The 17111-nt window shown below is 42.1% G+C and overlaps 1 protein-coding gene across 2 annotated transcripts; it reads right to left on the bottom strand.

Annotated features, from left to right (window-relative positions):
- Positions 1 to 4234: 4234 nt before the first annotated feature.
- TFPI2 (tissue factor pathway inhibitor 2) lies at positions 4235 to 11492 on the bottom strand. Of its 2 annotated transcripts, none has more exons than XM_024101346.3 (5): positions 11192 to 11492; positions 10639 to 10821; positions 9246 to 9425; positions 7832 to 8005; positions 4235 to 5473 (listed from the first exon to the last, which is right to left on the bottom strand). In XM_024101346.3, the coding sequence occupies exons 1-5, from the start codon at positions 11283 to 11285 to the stop codon at positions 5397 to 5399; spliced, it is 708 nt and encodes a 235-aa protein (XP_023957114.1). In that variant the 5' UTR covers positions 11286 to 11492; the 3' UTR covers positions 4235 to 5396. The 2 variants fall into 2 exon arrangements, with proteins under 2 accessions (XP_023957114.1, XP_005308608.1); XM_005308551.5 differs by having other exon boundaries at positions 4235 to 5476; positions 11192 to 11484.
- Positions 11493 to 17111: the final 5619 nt, after the last annotated feature.

The raw sequence follows: 17111 nt of genomic DNA on the forward strand, positions 1-17111 counted from the left end.
GTACAAGGTGAGAGGCGGCACCTTACTATGTAGAGGGGTTGTACCTTGCTACATAGAGGGGTTGCATCTCAATATGTCAGGAGTGATGCGTAACTTGTTTGTACCTGTGTATAAGAATGTATCCCTGGGGTGGTGTCTTTGTCCGGCTATGGGGGCAGTGGAAAGTCCCGCCACTGAGCCGGGTCCTTGCCAAGAAGCACTTTCTCGTAGTATGCCCCGTAGACTAAGTAATCTGCGGGGAACTGTAATTGTGTCCGAGATCGCAATAAACCTGGCCGAGGTGCTTTTGTACCTTACTAGACTCTGTGGTTATTGGGGGTTCTCGTCGGGTTTGCTGTGTCAGCTATCTGCGCAGAGCTGGGGCAGCACACAGAGGGAACACACGCATGCAGCTGAGTGATATCAACAGGAGAAAGCAGAGCACCACACCGGTAGCATCTGACAACACTGACTGAAGCTTGGGGCCCTGAGCCCTGCCACCTGTGGCTGAAGCCGAAGCCTGAGCAACTTAGCTTTGTGATGCCCCCCGTGGCATGGGGCCATGGGCAATTGCCCTGCTTGATACCTTCTACTACCAGCCCTGGCTTTTATATGCAGAAAACCAGTTGTGGCACAGGTGGGCCATGGAGTTTTTATAGCATGTCAGGGGGCCTCAGAAAGAAAAAGGTTGAGTACCCCGTACTAGAGATTAGCTAATATCAACAATTTGTGGCCAGCTGTTAGGGTAGCTACACTGGTGTAAGCCCCTGTTAGCTCGGAAAGCAGCAATTTGCATCAGAGACGCTTACCTATGGTTGAAAAGAAGTCAAGCTTCACTGCTGTAAATCACTGCTTTCCTTCTCTGTCTTCCACCTACACCTGTTGCTGGCCACCAATTACTAAAATCAGGCTTCATCCCCAGTCTGGCCATAATGCAGAAATAAATGGCTAATTTTCAACATCGCAAAAGGTTAACTGTGGACAATCCAGGGATCAGTTCTAGGACCAGTAGATAATACAGAATTATGTAGGTTAGTCAAGACTACTGAAGACTGGGAGAACTTCTAGAGGAGCCTAGGAAAACTAGGCAAATGGACATCACAGTGGCAAATGAAATTCATTATTGACAAATACAAGGTAATGCACATTGGAATGAATAGTTTGAACAACTAATGGACATTAATGGGGTCTAAATTAACTTCACAATTCAGGGCAAAGAGTTAGGGGCCATGATAAATGATGTGCAGCAGTGGCCAAAAACAGCAAACAAAAAGTTAGGGGAAATAAATCATCATAGAAAACATTAATATCTTTATGACCTTATATAAATTAATATATTTAATAATTTAATATTTAATATTCACCTGGAATATTGTTTTCAGTTTTAGTCATCCTATATAAAAGAAAAGGAGGGAGGGATAGCTCAGTGGTTTGCGCATTGGCCTGCTAAACCCAGGGTTGTGAGTTCAATCCTTGAAGGGGCCACTTAGGGATCTGGGGCAAAATCAGTACTTGGTCCTGCTAGTGAAGGCAGGGGGCTGGACTTAATGACCTTTCAAGGTCCCTTCCAGTGATAGGATATCTCCATATATTATATTAAATTGCAGAAATAAAAAGAGTACAGTGATGGCCAACCAAGATTGTTAGTGGCCCATAAAATCTACCTCATGAGGTGAGATTTAAAAGATAGGATTGTTAGCTCACAAAGGAGACACAGAATAGGGGATCTGATAAAGACATAGAAAATAATAATAATAATGGCATAGAGAAGGTGTAGGGACTAGGCCATGGGCAGTCATACTTAATGGTTAGAGTCAGATCCAGAGGTAGGAGTGAAACCAAGGACCAGATCTAGAGACAGAATCAGGAGCAAAGGAGCAAGGACCTGGAGTGAGGCAGGAACCAGGAACAGACAGAGGCAGGGCTTGGGAAATAAGCACCTACACATGGACTATAGTAACAGCCAGCCAGCAACTCACCTAGTTGCTCAGACAAATTCTTGTGCCTCTTTCTGGTTTAAGAAGTGCATCCCAGTCAATTGGTGGGACTGGATATCTCAACCTATCAGGAGCTTTGTGGGCAGGGCCCTTTAGGAGCTAGAGCTTTGCTGAACCACTGGAGAAGGGGGTAGGGGGAGGGAGGCACAGTCTAAGCACTGCCTGGGAACCCATGATCCCCACAGAAGGTAGATTGAATGCTCTTATTTACTCTCTTGTACCATAAGAGCAGGATAGCCACTTAAACTGATAGGCAATTAATTTAAAATAAATATTATTTTTGAACAATGCACAATTAACCTGTGGAACTCACCGGCTCTAGATAGAACTAAATCTAGACATTAGCAGGATTCAGAAATGGTTTAAGCATTTAATAAGAAAAACATTCAGTGTTAGATTAGATTTTTTTTTTTTAAATAAAAGGATAGAAACCCTAGCCCTGCCTCATGGCATAAGCCAACCAGTAAGGACCAGATTTTTAAAGATGTAGTAAGGTACCTAGTGGAATTTTCAAAAGCACCTTGGCATCTAATTTCCATTGAGACCAAAGTGCCCAAGTTTAAGTTATGACAACCTCTTCATAGCTACCCTATGGACAGCAACATTGCCAGGAATCTCCACAGTGTAGTGTTGTGCAGCTCTCTCCTGACCCTCCTTCCTTCCTCCAGTCACACCCCTACCCCAAGGCTTGTCAGGAGATCTTCAGAAGGCAGACTTGTGGCTCAGTGCCTGAGCATGGGGAATCCTCCCAGTGGGATACACAGATTCTTGGGGCCCTTTCTGCCACTGTAGCTTCTACCCTGTGTTGAGGGGCCAGAGTGGGGGATAAGGATTTCATCCTGAGTGTCTAAGTTATGTGATACAGTGGTTATTCTTATTAATGAATATTGTGGATCTATATGATCCATTCAAATGTAGTAGGAAAGGAGCCTGAAACATAAGCCCTTGTATCAGAGACCCGGTATGAGGCAGAACCTGCTCACAGAATTTGGCAGAAACAGGGCTGATATTGCAAAAATACACATTTTTAAGAAGTGCTAAGCACAAAGTACTTACACAAACACATTCCAATATTAAGTGGTACCAAAACATTCTGATATTAAGGATGGTACAAAAACATTTCCCAAGAACAACATGAACACACTAACCCCTCCTAAAATGGAAGGTCAGGCTGACAGTATGTAATAAAAATGTTTTAATTAAACCAACATGTACAAGATGATGGGTAATAACTAGCCACATTGTGGGCAGTAACTAATTATGTCAGAGGCAGTATGAACTTATTTGTATCCAGGTATAAAGTTGTGTCTCAGAGTGAGTATATTTGTCCAGCTGAGGGGGAATGGAAAGTCCCACCATTCACTGAGCTGTGTTCATTGTCACAGGCATACATGTCTTAGTATCCTCAGTCTGCCACATGCTATTACCACGCTTTGTCAACAAAAACCTAGCCTGGTGCCTTAATGAATCTTGTAGTCATTGGGCAGTTTGCTTGGGTCTGCTGTGCTGGCTGGCTGCGCAGAGCTGGGGATGGACGGACAGACAGACACACACACACACACACACACACACCCCTAACCACAATAAGCACCTTGCAAAATTTCCACTGACTTGAGTGGCAGCCAAACTAGCCCATAATTGTACTTGAAAAGTTGGTTTAATCAGACAGAAGTTTAGTTAAAAAAAAACAAAAAACAAACAAAAAAAAACACACACCCACACACAACTCACTTGTTTGAAATCAGCAGTGTTGCTATTCTTGGTTTAGAACACCTGTTATGCATTTTAACTCAGTCAGGTCAAGAATACCCAGAGCAGAAGTGATATTCATATGAGAGCATGGAGACTACAAAATACATATTTAGAGAGTGTGCCAGGATAAGTGCCACAAAAGGATTGGAACTGCACTGCTGCTTTTCCAGCACCAAGGTTCTGAACAGAGATGTCTGAGACAACATTGGCTATGCCCAAGCAGGTGGTTTTCTGAAAAGAGCCACACATAGGGCAACATCAGACAAAAGACCTAACAAACAGATATTGAACTTATCCAACCACCATTTCAAAGCAATCCCCTATGGCCAGCTGAGATACACAAACTATAGGGAATGAATGACTGATGTAGTCTGCAGGCCTTGTTCACAGAGAATTTAACAGATTAAACCCTAGAGCCATGTTTGACATATTTAGTTTGGCTACACACATTTAGAGATCTATACAGGGATACTTAATAGCATTAAGACAAAAACAGCTTTCTATGGTTTTTTTTTTAAAAAAAAAAACATTTTTATTAATGAGTTTCCAATAAAAATCAATTATAACTGAAAAAAAATTCATAATTTGTACATGGATCTTGTAAAACAATACACAAAAGAATGCATTAAAGCATGTCTGCCAGCACCCTAACATGAGTATTACAGTAGTGACACAAAACAGAAACAATGGGAGATGTTACAGAAGCTCCCATTTTTCTATGCTCTAACAGTCCCCCTTGTAAATATGAAGGGCCAGAGCATCTGGAATAATCTGGTTTAGCTCCAATCGAAGTCAACGGCAATATTCCAGTTTAGGATCTGACCCTGAGTTTTGCAGCAATACCAGGTATTGGGGTGGGAGGTGGAATGCAGTTACTACATCTTCATTTCAAATACTTATGTAGTTTATTACTTGCCTTCCGTTAAAACAAGAACTTGTCCAAGAGACCCCATGCCCAATTTCCTTTTGCAGGATGAGCCAGGTTTGATCTTACATTATTTTCCATATTACCAAAGCTAGGAAAGACTTGGGTGGGGTGGGGTGGCGGGGGAGAAAAAAAAAAAAAAATCAAGGCTTCCTTTCACTGAAGTTGAATTTTTTTTTTTTTAAATTGAACCAGGCTCTAGTCTCCTTTGCCACATTAATATAATTACCACTATTCTGATTCTTCTACTTAAACATGACTCCCTTTAAGGGATAGACTGTTTAAATGATAATGACAAAAGAATGATATTTATACACAGTCTTGGAAGGCTCTGCTGATGTTCAGTTTAGTAAATAAATAATGCTAAAAACATTAAGGGTAGGGCTCTAGCTTGGTGTACACCTTAGTTAAACCAACAGATGAAGGGTACTTCAAGCTTCACAGGATTAGGACAGTAAAATCATTTTCCAAAAACAGTAGCAATATTTCTCAGTAAAAACATGGAAATTCAAATTTGGTTTTTAAGCAAAAATAGTGTTGCAGAGAACCAAACAAATCAATTCACATTACTAATAATAGCTGCTTCTAATGTAAAAAAAACAGGTCAAAGAGACTAGTTCTCAGACAGAACTAGTTTGAGGAATAAAATTGTGTACACACACACACAAAATATATTGTAGGAGGCTCTCTAAGTCAAAGTAGTGCATTTAACATTGATGGGCTCTTCAGATTTAAGACATTGATTAGATTTTTTCCGGTAGTTTTCTCATAGTCTTGGGAAGTTTATTTCTTGACTTTTTGAAACTTGATTTCTTACTCCCTGCTAAGACAATAAAAGAAGTGGAGTTAGGAAAAATAGTCTGACAGTGTCATTCTACCTCACTTATTTTTTCCATAATGTTTATTAGAACACTCACACTGATCGCAACAGAGGTTACAGATTATTTTCCATTATATCTTCCTGTTTACGCACGTTCTAACCTTTCCAAAACACATTCAACTTTGAGGCTGAAATTTTCCCTTGACTGTACTTAAGAACCAGTATGAAAAAAAAAAAAAAAAAAAATATTTTTCTAACCACATTTCTTTTGAAAAGCATGAAGCAAACAGAGCCAAAGTTTAAAAGTTAACTGCTGCTTTTGCCAAGTTACAAAAAATGGTTTTGATTTAATACAAAGTTCAAACATTTGAAAACTGCATACTGACTGTGTACAGTCATGTTATTTTTGTTAATTCAGAGCACAATAAAGGCCAGACCCATATCCCATTAGGGGTTTTTCCATTGACTTCAGTGGGCTTTGGGTCATGCCTTTTCAGTGCATATGTGAGCAGAGCTTGGGAAATGTGCACTTCTCCAAAAGTGATCGAGAGACTTTGCCTAATGCTTCTTTTTAAAATTTGCATCCATATGCCCAAAGGCCAGTCCTCAGCTCCTTTGCTTCTCTCCCAAATCTTCAGTTTTTAGGAGGGTTTTTATTGTTGAAATTAATCGGATACTTTATTCAAACAAACCAGACACACACCACTGCTTGAAGTGCCCTAAGGTCATTGATCAGTTTGAAGAGCAGATACATACTTATTCAAAGGAAAGAAAACAAACAGTCACCACAACTTTGGACACAACAACAACAACAAGGCGGCAGAAGAGTTGCCTGGGGGAGCAGAATGTGCTTAAGCTGCCTAAAAGTTGCCCATAATAGCACTCTCCTAGTGCTGAATCCCTTTCAGCTGTCCAGTGTCTAGGGAGTCTTAAAGTACAGTTTGCTGAAGAGGCTGGTTTGCTTCTCTTAGGCTTTGCCAACTAGTGCCTGTGTGTTATAGACAATATTATATTTCTTTATTCCTCCTCCCCCCCCCACACACACACTTTTAAAAAAAGAATCCTATTGCATTAATGCAACATTGCAGGCGCCAACGAGCTCTCAAAGTTAAAGCTGAATGTTCAACCTTATCCTTATCTTTTTGTGCATCTGCATCATGATGCCGTCTTACTTTGTGGTCATGTTATTTTGCATAATAAAATACAGTTTAGATAACCATATCATGTGATTAAAGCCCATATCATGATGCACAAAAAGGCAATGTTGCACGGTCAGCCTTGGGGTCCAATCCTACACATACTACCATGAAAAATGTTTACCACAGTAAGTAGTCCTACTGACTTCATCTTTACTTCACTATTCGTGGAGTGAAATCTTAGCCCCATTGCAGGCAGTGGCAAAACTACCATTGATTAGAATGAGGCTTGAATTTCACTCCATGATGCTTATAAGATCAGATCATTACCTCCCACATTTCCTGATATTGAGTCCTTGACTGCACAACCTACATGTTGCATAAACAGTCCTGTTGGTATTAAGTGTTCTAAACAGTTAAAAAAAAAAAAGTCACCTTAGAGTTTACTTTTGTTTTCAACAAATAAATAGTAACCCATGTAAACCCTAGATCCATCTTTAGATCTTCCCATTGATATCAATGATCAGCTATTGACAGGCTATAGCCTAACTGATTGGTGAAAGAAGTTCTGGTTGGTGAACACTTTAGGGTCAGCATATAGTATAATGCTACTATAGTATGGTGCTTTATTTTCAGCTCTGAAAAATTTACATATAAAATTAATGAAGCAAAATGGGAAGTATTAAAACCAGGGATAACACATATGTACACAATTTTCTAGTTAAAATGTCCATGGGGGAGTGGGGGGGGGGGGCGGGGACAACCCATTAGTGTTCTTACAAGTTTCAATCAGGGTGAATATTGGGTCCTTTTGTGACCTTTGCAAGAAGCTGGGAAATGTCCAAAAGGGGATGGATCACTTGATGATTACCTGTTCTGTTCATTCCCTCTAGGGCACTTGGCATTGGCCACTGTTGGAAGGCAGGATACTGGGTTAGATGGACCTTTGGTCTGACCCAGTATGGCCGTTCTTATTTAACCATTTAGGGTTCACCTCCTATTTACTTTACTCAAGTTATTAGTCTCATTGACTTCTAGGGGACTATTCTTATAAGGAAAGCAGGTTATGGCCCCTGTGTCAGTTTTACCAGCTGCACACTGGTGATAATACTGACCCCCAACTGTTGGGGGTGTAATGTTTGTAAAGTGTGCTGAGGAAGAGCAGCTTTGTACAAATGCTAGTTAGTGTGTACGTTTTAAACAGTAAAAATAAAAATCTTACCTTTCTTGCAGATACTGTAACAATCTTTTTCGTTAACGAAGTTATTGGCGTTTCCACCGCAACCTGTATAGCTGAACTCTTCACATGATTGACTCTTTGAGTTGTAGTAATAGCGGGTCACAGAAGCTGAACACGATCCTTCATCTTTTGGGCTATAGCATAATGAGGGGCCAGCTTAAAAGAAAAAGAAATCACTGTAATCTTCAGTAGATTTGACTTGTTGCATGTCAAACAAAACTCGGGGCAATACTGCACCAAATTACCACTGACTCAGTAGGACAGGCTCCTTACGTCCCCATCAGTAAACCATATACTCATCTCAGATACCATATAAAGAGCCCTCACACAGTCACACTGCATGTGAGATTCAGCAGTTCATTGTAGATAGTGTTGTGTAGCTGATAAATATGAATAATTTGGAGCCACTTGCTGATTTCTTACACATTTATATAGGAATGACTTCAATAGGACTACTTCTGTGAGTAAGGAAGGCATAGTTTTGCCCTTAAGCCATTCAATGATTTGAGAAGTACAACTAAATAAATAATTTTTTTTTATACAAGTTAAGAATCGGATTAGTTTTTTTTCTTATCAGAATTGTGTCTTTGTTACTGTTGATATTTGCCCATTCTTTAAATGTGCAAGAGAAACTAAACTTTTCACCCGTGAAAGTGTTGCCAATTCTGCCATGAGCCAAAACTAATGAAGGTGTCATGATGCATGTTATGATGGCTGCTTATTCATCTAATGATAGTTTTATGCATCTGGTATACATTTGAGGTTCTGCTACAAAGCTTTAGCTAGTTACCTGCTTACAGTAACTATCTTTCCCTTTGAACATGAGGCAACAAAGAGTCACAACTCCCAATAAAAGTTCTTTGCCTTCTGAGATCAAATGAGTGCTGAAAGCAAATAACCTGGCCGTGTCTCTCAAGTCTTTAATTTTAAGGCGGCACTCTGTCCCTGAACTTCAGGCACCATCCACCTAAAGCCCAGCAACCACTGCGTTATACTGAACTGCGGCAACACAGGCACACACAACCAAATTTTGCCCTCAATTACACCCCTACAATCCCTCAGAAGTCGAGGGGTTGTCTGGATATAATTGTTGGGCAGGATTCAGGTTGTAATACAATATTTTTACATTGGTGGTTTTGTCCTTTACGTAACAGGCAGTGGAGGCTGAGGATTCCTGAAAGTGTGTAGTCAAAATTGACATGCACAGATATGCTCAGAAACACATTATAGCAATGAGCAAATACTGTTTAAAGTCTGATAGAGGCAAAGCCTACTTTAAAGGTGTCTTCATAGGTAAAAAGAAAAACAACATTTGTATTGATAAACGCCATCTTTTTTATTGATAGCACATTAAAAAAAATAAGTTATTTTAGTAGAATGTTGGAGTAATCATTACTTTTCTGAGGCAAACAGTAGTCCACACAAGAATCTTCATCTTGGAAGTTGTTATCATTTCCATAGCATCCACCATAGATAAATTTCTCACACTTCATTGAACTCAGGTTGAAGGAATATCTTTTTAGGTAACCTCTACATGGTCCCGGATCAGCCTCCAGCCTGCATATTTTGGGCACTTCTATAATAAAGAGCATTTAAACATCAAAGCACAGTTAAGCTAAACTGTATTACATCTTTTCTCACCTGTTTTCCACTGGCAAAGATACTTCTCAACTTATTTAACTTCTGCTGATATGCTTAAGAGATATACAATTGATTGTTAAAATACAACATTAGACGGAGCATCTTAAATGCATTAGGGATAGACCATGATGAGCTCCAAAAAGAAGCCAGGCAAATACAATCCATCTTAGTCCTTTCATCGGTGGAGTGATTTTATTGGTTTAGCCAATAAAGCCCTAAGAAGCCTCCATTCAGTGGGAGTTTTATCCTAGCTAGGGATGTAGGATCAACTACCAGTACTGTTACAGACAAAATGATAAATCCAGGAGAAAAAACAGTTGGCAAAATCCACTGAGTAAGGAAACCTTCACCTGCTCCCAGAAGTTTCTTGGTGTGGATATTTGTGAAGGCATCACACCTGAGGGCTACTAGCTAGGGTATCATTTTGGCTCACGTGATAGGCATATACACCTCTACCCAAATATAACATGACCCGATATAACAGGAATTTGGATATAACGCAGTAAAGCAGCACTCCAGAGGGGCGGGGCTCCGAACTCTGGCGGATCAAAGCAGGTTCGATATAACGCGGTTTCACCTAGAACGCAGTAAGATTTTTTTGCTCCCGAGGACAGCGTTATATTGGGGTAGAGGTTTATATGCAAACTACAACTTTTATTAAGTTTTATTGTAGCTGGAAGGAAATACTTTTTAAAAATAGAATTTGGGGTCTACGCCTTCAATTGATGAAGCAGCAAAATGTTGATAGAATGCAACCTTCCCCAGAAGTTCAAGGATGCGTTTAGACTAGGTAATGAGTACCCACAGGCATGGCTGCAGAGCATAGTAAAAGTTTTAGGAGGGAAACCCTGCAAAAGAGCCATAGAAATATTAGTGAAAAACAACAAGATGGAGCTTTCTGACCTTACTGAGCGAATAGGCTCCTAAGCTTATCTTTACAGAAAGCATGCACATCAGAAGGACTAAGGAGCTATTTTGATGTGCTGGGGGGATAAGAGAAGCGATCAGTAGTCTGTTTCGCTTAATGCAAACCTGGGCAGCGAACTATTAACCAACAGCACAGGATAACCAAGATGTCCCAGGATGCCCAAGCCAATTCTGGGGTGAGGACCCCTGTGTCTGAATAAAGGAAGAGAGAAAGGACTTACTCCGGATCATCCAGCAGCTTTTCTCACAGCTTTCCAAGCTTCGGAAGTTGTTGGCATTGCCCTCGCAGCCCCCGTAAGTGAACTCCTGGCATGTCTGAGTGTACCTGTTGTAGTACCACCTCGGGATGAGAGCCCGGCAGGGACCTTCCTCTGGGGGCAGCAGGCAGACCTCTTGGTTTGGGGCTGTAAAGAGAGACAAGCGCTTTCGGGGTCAGTCACCAGGCAGGGAGGCAACGGGCCAGGGCAGTTTCCACGTGGCCGGCTTTCAGCCTTAGCAGAAAGAGGGGAGGGAAGACGCTAGGAGAAGTTTACAAGGCAGGAGGAAGCGGAGGGTGAGCTTCGCCCCCAGCATGCTGAATATAAAACTCTTGGGGGGCTTGGCGGCGGGAGCCAGCCCACTGGAGAGACAGAGCTTGGAGCTAGCGCAAGAAGCGTCACCGGACAAAACCGGGATGGAGGGAACCACAGTGGTTTGTCCAAGGACTAAACACACCCAGGAAAGCCGCGCTGAGCCGAACCCCCTCTCGCAGCTTGCCGGGAGCTCCGCTGTTACCTGCGAGCGCCCGGGGAGCGCCCAGAACCTGCTCCAACAGCAGCAGCAGCGAGCCCAGCGCTAGGCAGCTCCGGAAGCTGGCAGACGAGTTCATTGCCTTTGCCTACAGTGGAGCCAAGCCCGGGATGGAGACGCGGAACCAAGGCCGAGACGCTCTTGCTGCAGGGCAACCGATCGGGAGAGCGAGCCGACGCTTGTCCTCCCCTGCTCCATCTCCCGGTCCCTTATATCCGCCGCGATCACCTCCTCCCGCGGGGCCGCAGAGCGTGGGTGTGGCGCGCAGCCTGAGTCACGCCTATTTACAAGGGCGGCGATTCGAACAGCCCATTCACACCGCTTGGGAGCGCGTCACGCTGGCTCCGTAGCCAGGTTCCATCGGGTCATGGGCAGTTCCCAGTAGAGTAACTTCGGGGAAGGTCCGTTTGCTCACTCCCGGGGGCCCTGCAGAACATCTAGGAGGGACAGTGGGGGCGAGGAGGATATAATAGAAAAGCATTAAAAATTGCTCGAGTGAGCCAAGAGTAGCATATCAGGGAGTCATGAGAGTGAGGAATGCTTTAAACTTCCTCAGCAATGATGTAAGGCAAGATTGCCCCATTGTCACCTGTATCTATCAATCATAAATCAGGCTATGCAATAATCAAACCTACTTCTGGGGAGAAGGAAGGTTTCTGACTTATCCTGCTGATCACGGTCATATCAAACGATACTGACCCCTCCTTTCTTACCTTTCCTTTTCAGCTAGTGGGTGCCTCTTCAAGTGTTAGTCATTGTTTCATTTGACAGGTTTCAGAGTGGTAGCGGTGTTAGCCTGTATCAGCAAAAACAACAAGGAGTTCTTGACAAACATAGAAACTTCAGTGGATTTTCAAAAAGCATGCAATAAAGTTCCACGTCAAAAATTAATGTCTGAGGAATCATGGAATGAGTAATAAAATAGGATGCTAGATAGAAAGTTAGTTGAAAAGCAGGAGTCAAAGGGTAATAAACTTCTCAAGCTTGGAAGCTCTATAAAAAGAGTAGCTTGGGGTCAGTTTGAGGACCACACTTGTTTTAAAATATGCACTACACAAAGGAGGCCACTGGAAAAGAAAAAAGGGGAAAAAAAGAACGAGGAGTCCTTGTGGCACTTTAGAGACTAACAAATGTATTTGGACATAAGATTTTGTGGGCTAGAACCTACTTCATCAGATACATGGAGTGGAAAATACAGTAGCAGATATATATACACATAATACATGAAAAGATGGGAGTTGCCTTACCAAGTGGGGGGTCAGTTTAACGAGACAATTCAATTAACAGTAGAATACCAAGGGAGGAAAAATCACTTTTGTAGTGGTAATGAGGGTGGCCCATTTCAAACAGTTGACAAGAAGGTGTGAGTAACAGTAGGGGGAAATTAGTTTTTGTAATGACCATCCACTCCCTGTCTTTATTCAGGCCTAATTTGATGGTGTCCAGTTTTAAAATTAATTCCAGTTCTGCAGTTTCACATTGGAGTCTGTTTTTGAAGTTTTTTTGTTGAACAATTGCCACTTTTAAGGCTATTATTGAGTGACTGGGGAGATTGAAGTGTTCTACTGGTTTTTGAATGTTGTAATTCCTGATGTCAGATTTGTGTCCATTTATTCTTTTTCATAGAGACTATCCGGTTTGGCCAATGTACATGGCAGAGGGGCATTGCTGGCACATGATGGTATATATCACATTGGTAGATGTGCAGGTGAATGAGCCCCTGATGGTGTGGCTGATATAGTTAGGTCCTATGGTGGTGTCCCTTGAATAGATATGCGGACAGAGTTGGCACTGGGGTTTGTCACAGGGATTGGTTCCTGGCTTAGTGTTTTTGTTGTGTGGTGTGTAGTTGCTGGTGAGTATTTGTTTCACATTGGGGGCCTGTCTCCCAAGGTCTATGAGAGTGAGGGATCATCCTTCAGGATAGGTTATAGATCCTTGATGATGTGCTGGAGAGATTTTAGTTGGGGGCTGTAGGTGATGGCTAGTGGCGTTCTGTTACTTTGTTTTTTGGGCCTGTCTTGTAGTAGGTGATTTCTGGGTACCCTTCTGGCTCTGTCAATCTGTTTCTTCACTTCACCAGGTGGATATTGTAGTTTTAAGAATGCTGGATAGAAATTCTGTAGGTATTTGTCTCTGTCTGAGGGATTGGAGCAAATGCAGTTGTATCTCAGAGCTTGGCTGTAGACAATGGATCGTGTGATGTGGTCTGGATGAAAGAAGAAGAATAAAATCTTAGGTAAAAATAACTCTATCCCCTGATCTTCCTCTGTTGTCCTCCCGCCCCCTCACTCCTCCTTATTGTCATCCTGACTATACTGTGTCTACCTGAGATGGCTAGATCCTTGGAGCAAGAAGGACTTGTCATTTTTATTTATTTGCAAAATGTCATGTACACCTACAGTCTGTATAAATAAAATATATACAAATAAAGAGGTACCTTTGATGTATTTTAATAATCAACTTTTCTGCAGTGGAGGATATGCAAGCTAAAGCTAATACAGGAAATTTTCCAGAAAGGGGAAAAAGCAAAGAAGAGAAGAAAATTCACAGTGTTGTTCATATTGACCCACAAACCACCTTGTTTGTAGAGCGCTCTCCCTATATTTCTTTCCTGTATTTCTATCATCCATCTGCATTCTCTCTTTACAATATATCCTTTAGATTTTATATTTATGCTAACACATATTTATAATCAGATTGCTAAGGAATAAATGAATGGCTTAGTGACACAGACCAAACTACCTAAATACAATCTGAGCTGTTACCACAAGGACACAGCTGTCATGTTTAGTAATCCTGTTATTGAGACAGTTAATAACAGATGTCCTGGGTTTTAGTTAGTGTTATTAGTAGCATCAGATGTAAAGAAACTTGTCTTCCTGAAGTGCAAACATACCTTTTCCATTTCTTGCAAAGTCAAAATGTCATTTTTCTAATATTAACAAAGTCTCAACTGACTTAAATGTGACTAGACTGATGTTCTTTAGAATGCACCATATTTGGTTAGAATTGAAAAAAATTCTAATCCTTTAAACAAACAGCAGAATGAATGCACTCACTTCCACCATCACACACACACACATAAACCATTGTTTAATTTAAACCTATCATTTTTGCAGTGCAGTGCAAAATTTAGTCAACTGCGCTTTCAGTTCAACAAGACAATAGATTTCAAATGTAGACCTGTTCTTAGTAAGAAAGAAGAGACTCATAAAATCACCATACAAATGGGCCTTTGCCTTAGGGTGTTATGTGATAACATGCACAGTTGCAGATGCTGAAATCTTGCTTTTTCATGTTATTCCACTGAGAATTAGGAAGTGTTGTTTACTCCTCATAACAAAAGAACTAGGGGTCACCAAATGAAATTAATAGGCAGCAGGTTTAAAACAAACAAAAGGAAGTATTTCTTCACACAACACACAGTCAACCTGTGGAACTCTTTGCCAGATGATGTTGTGAAAGCCAAGACTATAACAGGGTTCAAAAAAGAACTAGATAAATCCATGGAGGATAGGTCCATCAATGGCTATTAGCCAGGATGGAGTACCTAGCCTCTGTTTGCCAGAAGCCGGGAATGGATCACTTGATGATTACCTGTTCTGTTCATTCCATTAGGGGAACCTGGCATTGGCCACTGTCAGAAGACAGGATACCGGGCTAGATGGACCTTTTGTCTGACCAGTATGGCCATTCTTATGACCTCAATAGAACTAGTCATATGCATAAAGTGAGTAAGATTTGCCTCCATTATTGGAGTCATTTGGGGCGATAGAGTGGCAAGAACCATAGCTTTCCTAAATAGGAGTCACATTTGACATACCCATAAAGATAAGATGCTACGAAAGTGTTCACTAAGTCCTCTACCAATGTGATCCTAATGCACATTTGCTTTTTACCTGAGACTCTAAAGCAGGGATTGGCAACCTTTCAGAAGTGGTGTGCCGAGTCTTCATTTATTCACTCTAATTTAAGGTTTTGCATGCCAGTAATACATTTTAACATTTTTAGAAGGTCTCTTTCTACAAGTCTATAATATATAACTAAACTATTGTTGTATGTAAAGTAAATAAGGTTTTTAAAATGTTGAAGAAGCTTCACTTAAAATTAAATTAAAATGCAGAGCTCCCCAGACCGGTAGCCAGGACCCAGGTAGTGTGAGTGCCACTGAAAATCAGTTTGCGTGCTGCCTTCGGCACGCGTGCCATAGGTTGCCTACCCCTGCTCTAAAGGGTAGATACTAGGGTAGGTAAGCAGAAACTTTGTAAGGTACAAAGTGTGGCAGTGGTGATACAAGGAAATAGAAGCACTGAGACACAGGCAGCAGGAGTGGTGCTGGGCAGTGGCAGTGCCTAGTAGTGAAAACCAGGAGCTGGAATTTGATTCTGAAAGCAACAGGTAGGTAAGTGGTGAAAATAAGGGAATGAACAGTGAGAAAGGGAATTTATTTTAGCAGCTACATTCTGGGGAGATAGTTGGTGGACAAGGTAAAAATCAGATAGGCCAGAGAGGGGAAGGTTGCAGTGGTTGAAGCAGAAGACTGAAGCTTTCAAAAAAAAAAAAAAAAAAAAAAAAAAATGGATCTTGGGGATTTTTTTTTTTTTTTATAAGAGCTGAAAGAAGTTGCATAGCTGGTAGGGGTTGGGAGAAGGCAAAAGGAAAAACATGACATCACAGTACTGAGCTCTCCTTGTTCCATGTGGTCACTTGTATGGTCAGATGTGTAACCCTAAGGATATAGTAATACAGCCTTATTCAGTGGAATGAGACATGGCTGTCTGACTATATTAATTATTATATTACAGTAGTAGCCAGAGGTCCCTCAGGATCTAGGATCCATTGTGTTAGACACTGAACAAACACATTAAGACAGTTCATGCCCCAGAGAGTGTAGACTCTGAAGAGATGATACAGAAAGTGAGGGTAAGAAATGGTGAAAGTTAGGAGCGAGGGAAGACAATTTCCCATCTGTGACTGTCCTCACTCAGGAGTTGGTTGGTGGAGTAGCATTTCCTAGTGGTCAGGGTTTAGGCCCATGCCCTGCAGGGAGCTGTTGGTAGGGGAGCTCCAGCCTTCCCACTCCACCAGGCTCTGACCCAGGGCTCTTTGAGGACTATCAGTAGTCTGACAGCCAGGGAGACTTAAGGCTGCCCTTCCTACGATTGTTTCTGGGTAGGGTGACCAGACAGCAAATGTGAAAAATCAGGAAGGGGAGGGGGGGAGGTAATAGGAGCCTATATAAGAGACCCAAAAATCAGGACTGTCCCTATAAAATCAGGACATCCGGTCACCCTATTCCTGGGTCACCATATGGGTTTAGGCAGCATGAGGGTTGTCCACTCACTACACAGCATCTTCTGGCAGCTACATATAGCATGTTAGTTCTCTTCCTGGGTGGCAACTGCCTCCTCCTGCAACATGGGCCACTCTCCTGGGGCAGACCAGATCCCCTGCTGGGGTAGTCCAAACAAAGTAGAGGGGGATTAACAAAACTCAGAGTCCACCTGCAGGGGAGAAATGCTTCCTTCTCAGGCTCTCTGTAGCAGCTCCTCCCTTCCCTCAGGGAGGGACCCTTTGGCAGTTGTCATAGGGAGAGATTCTGCCTTTCTTTCAGCTCTCTTCAGATGACACTGAAGATCACAGGTCTGCTATCTTCCCTGGTCTGCCCCCTACTTTTTAACTGCTGCTTGTAATCAGGTGCAGACTCACCCAGCGGCATCTCTTACTGGTCATCTCAGGAATTAGCTCACCAGTCATCAGAGCACCCTCTGCAGGGCAGGTGTCCCACCTGTCATAGGCCCCCTGTGTCCCTCCCAGACCCCAGTGCCCTTGTCTTGGGTGCTGCCCCCCCAGCAGTACCTCAGACTCTCTGGGTCTCCCCACCCCCTATCCCCACATCACC

This window comes from Chrysemys picta, chromosome 2, assembly GCF_011386835.1.
Source record: "Chrysemys picta bellii isolate R12L10 chromosome 2, ASM1138683v2, whole genome shotgun sequence".
NCBI lineage: Eukaryota > Metazoa > Chordata > Testudines > Emydidae > Chrysemys > Chrysemys picta.

Coding starts and splice junctions, on each gene's coding strand:
- TFPI2 (XM_005308551.5), bottom strand. CDS start 11,285: ATGAACTCGTCTGCCAGCTTCCGGAGCTGCCTAGCGCTGGGCTCGCTG. Junction 10,822..11,191: donor CGCTCCCCGGGCGCTCGCAG/GTAACAGCGGAG, acceptor CTCTCTTTACAG/CCCCAAACCAAGAGGTCTGC. Junction 9,426..10,638: donor AAGCTGCTGGATGATCCGGA/GTAAGTCCTTTC, acceptor TCTTTATTATAG/AAGTGCCCAAAATATGCAGG.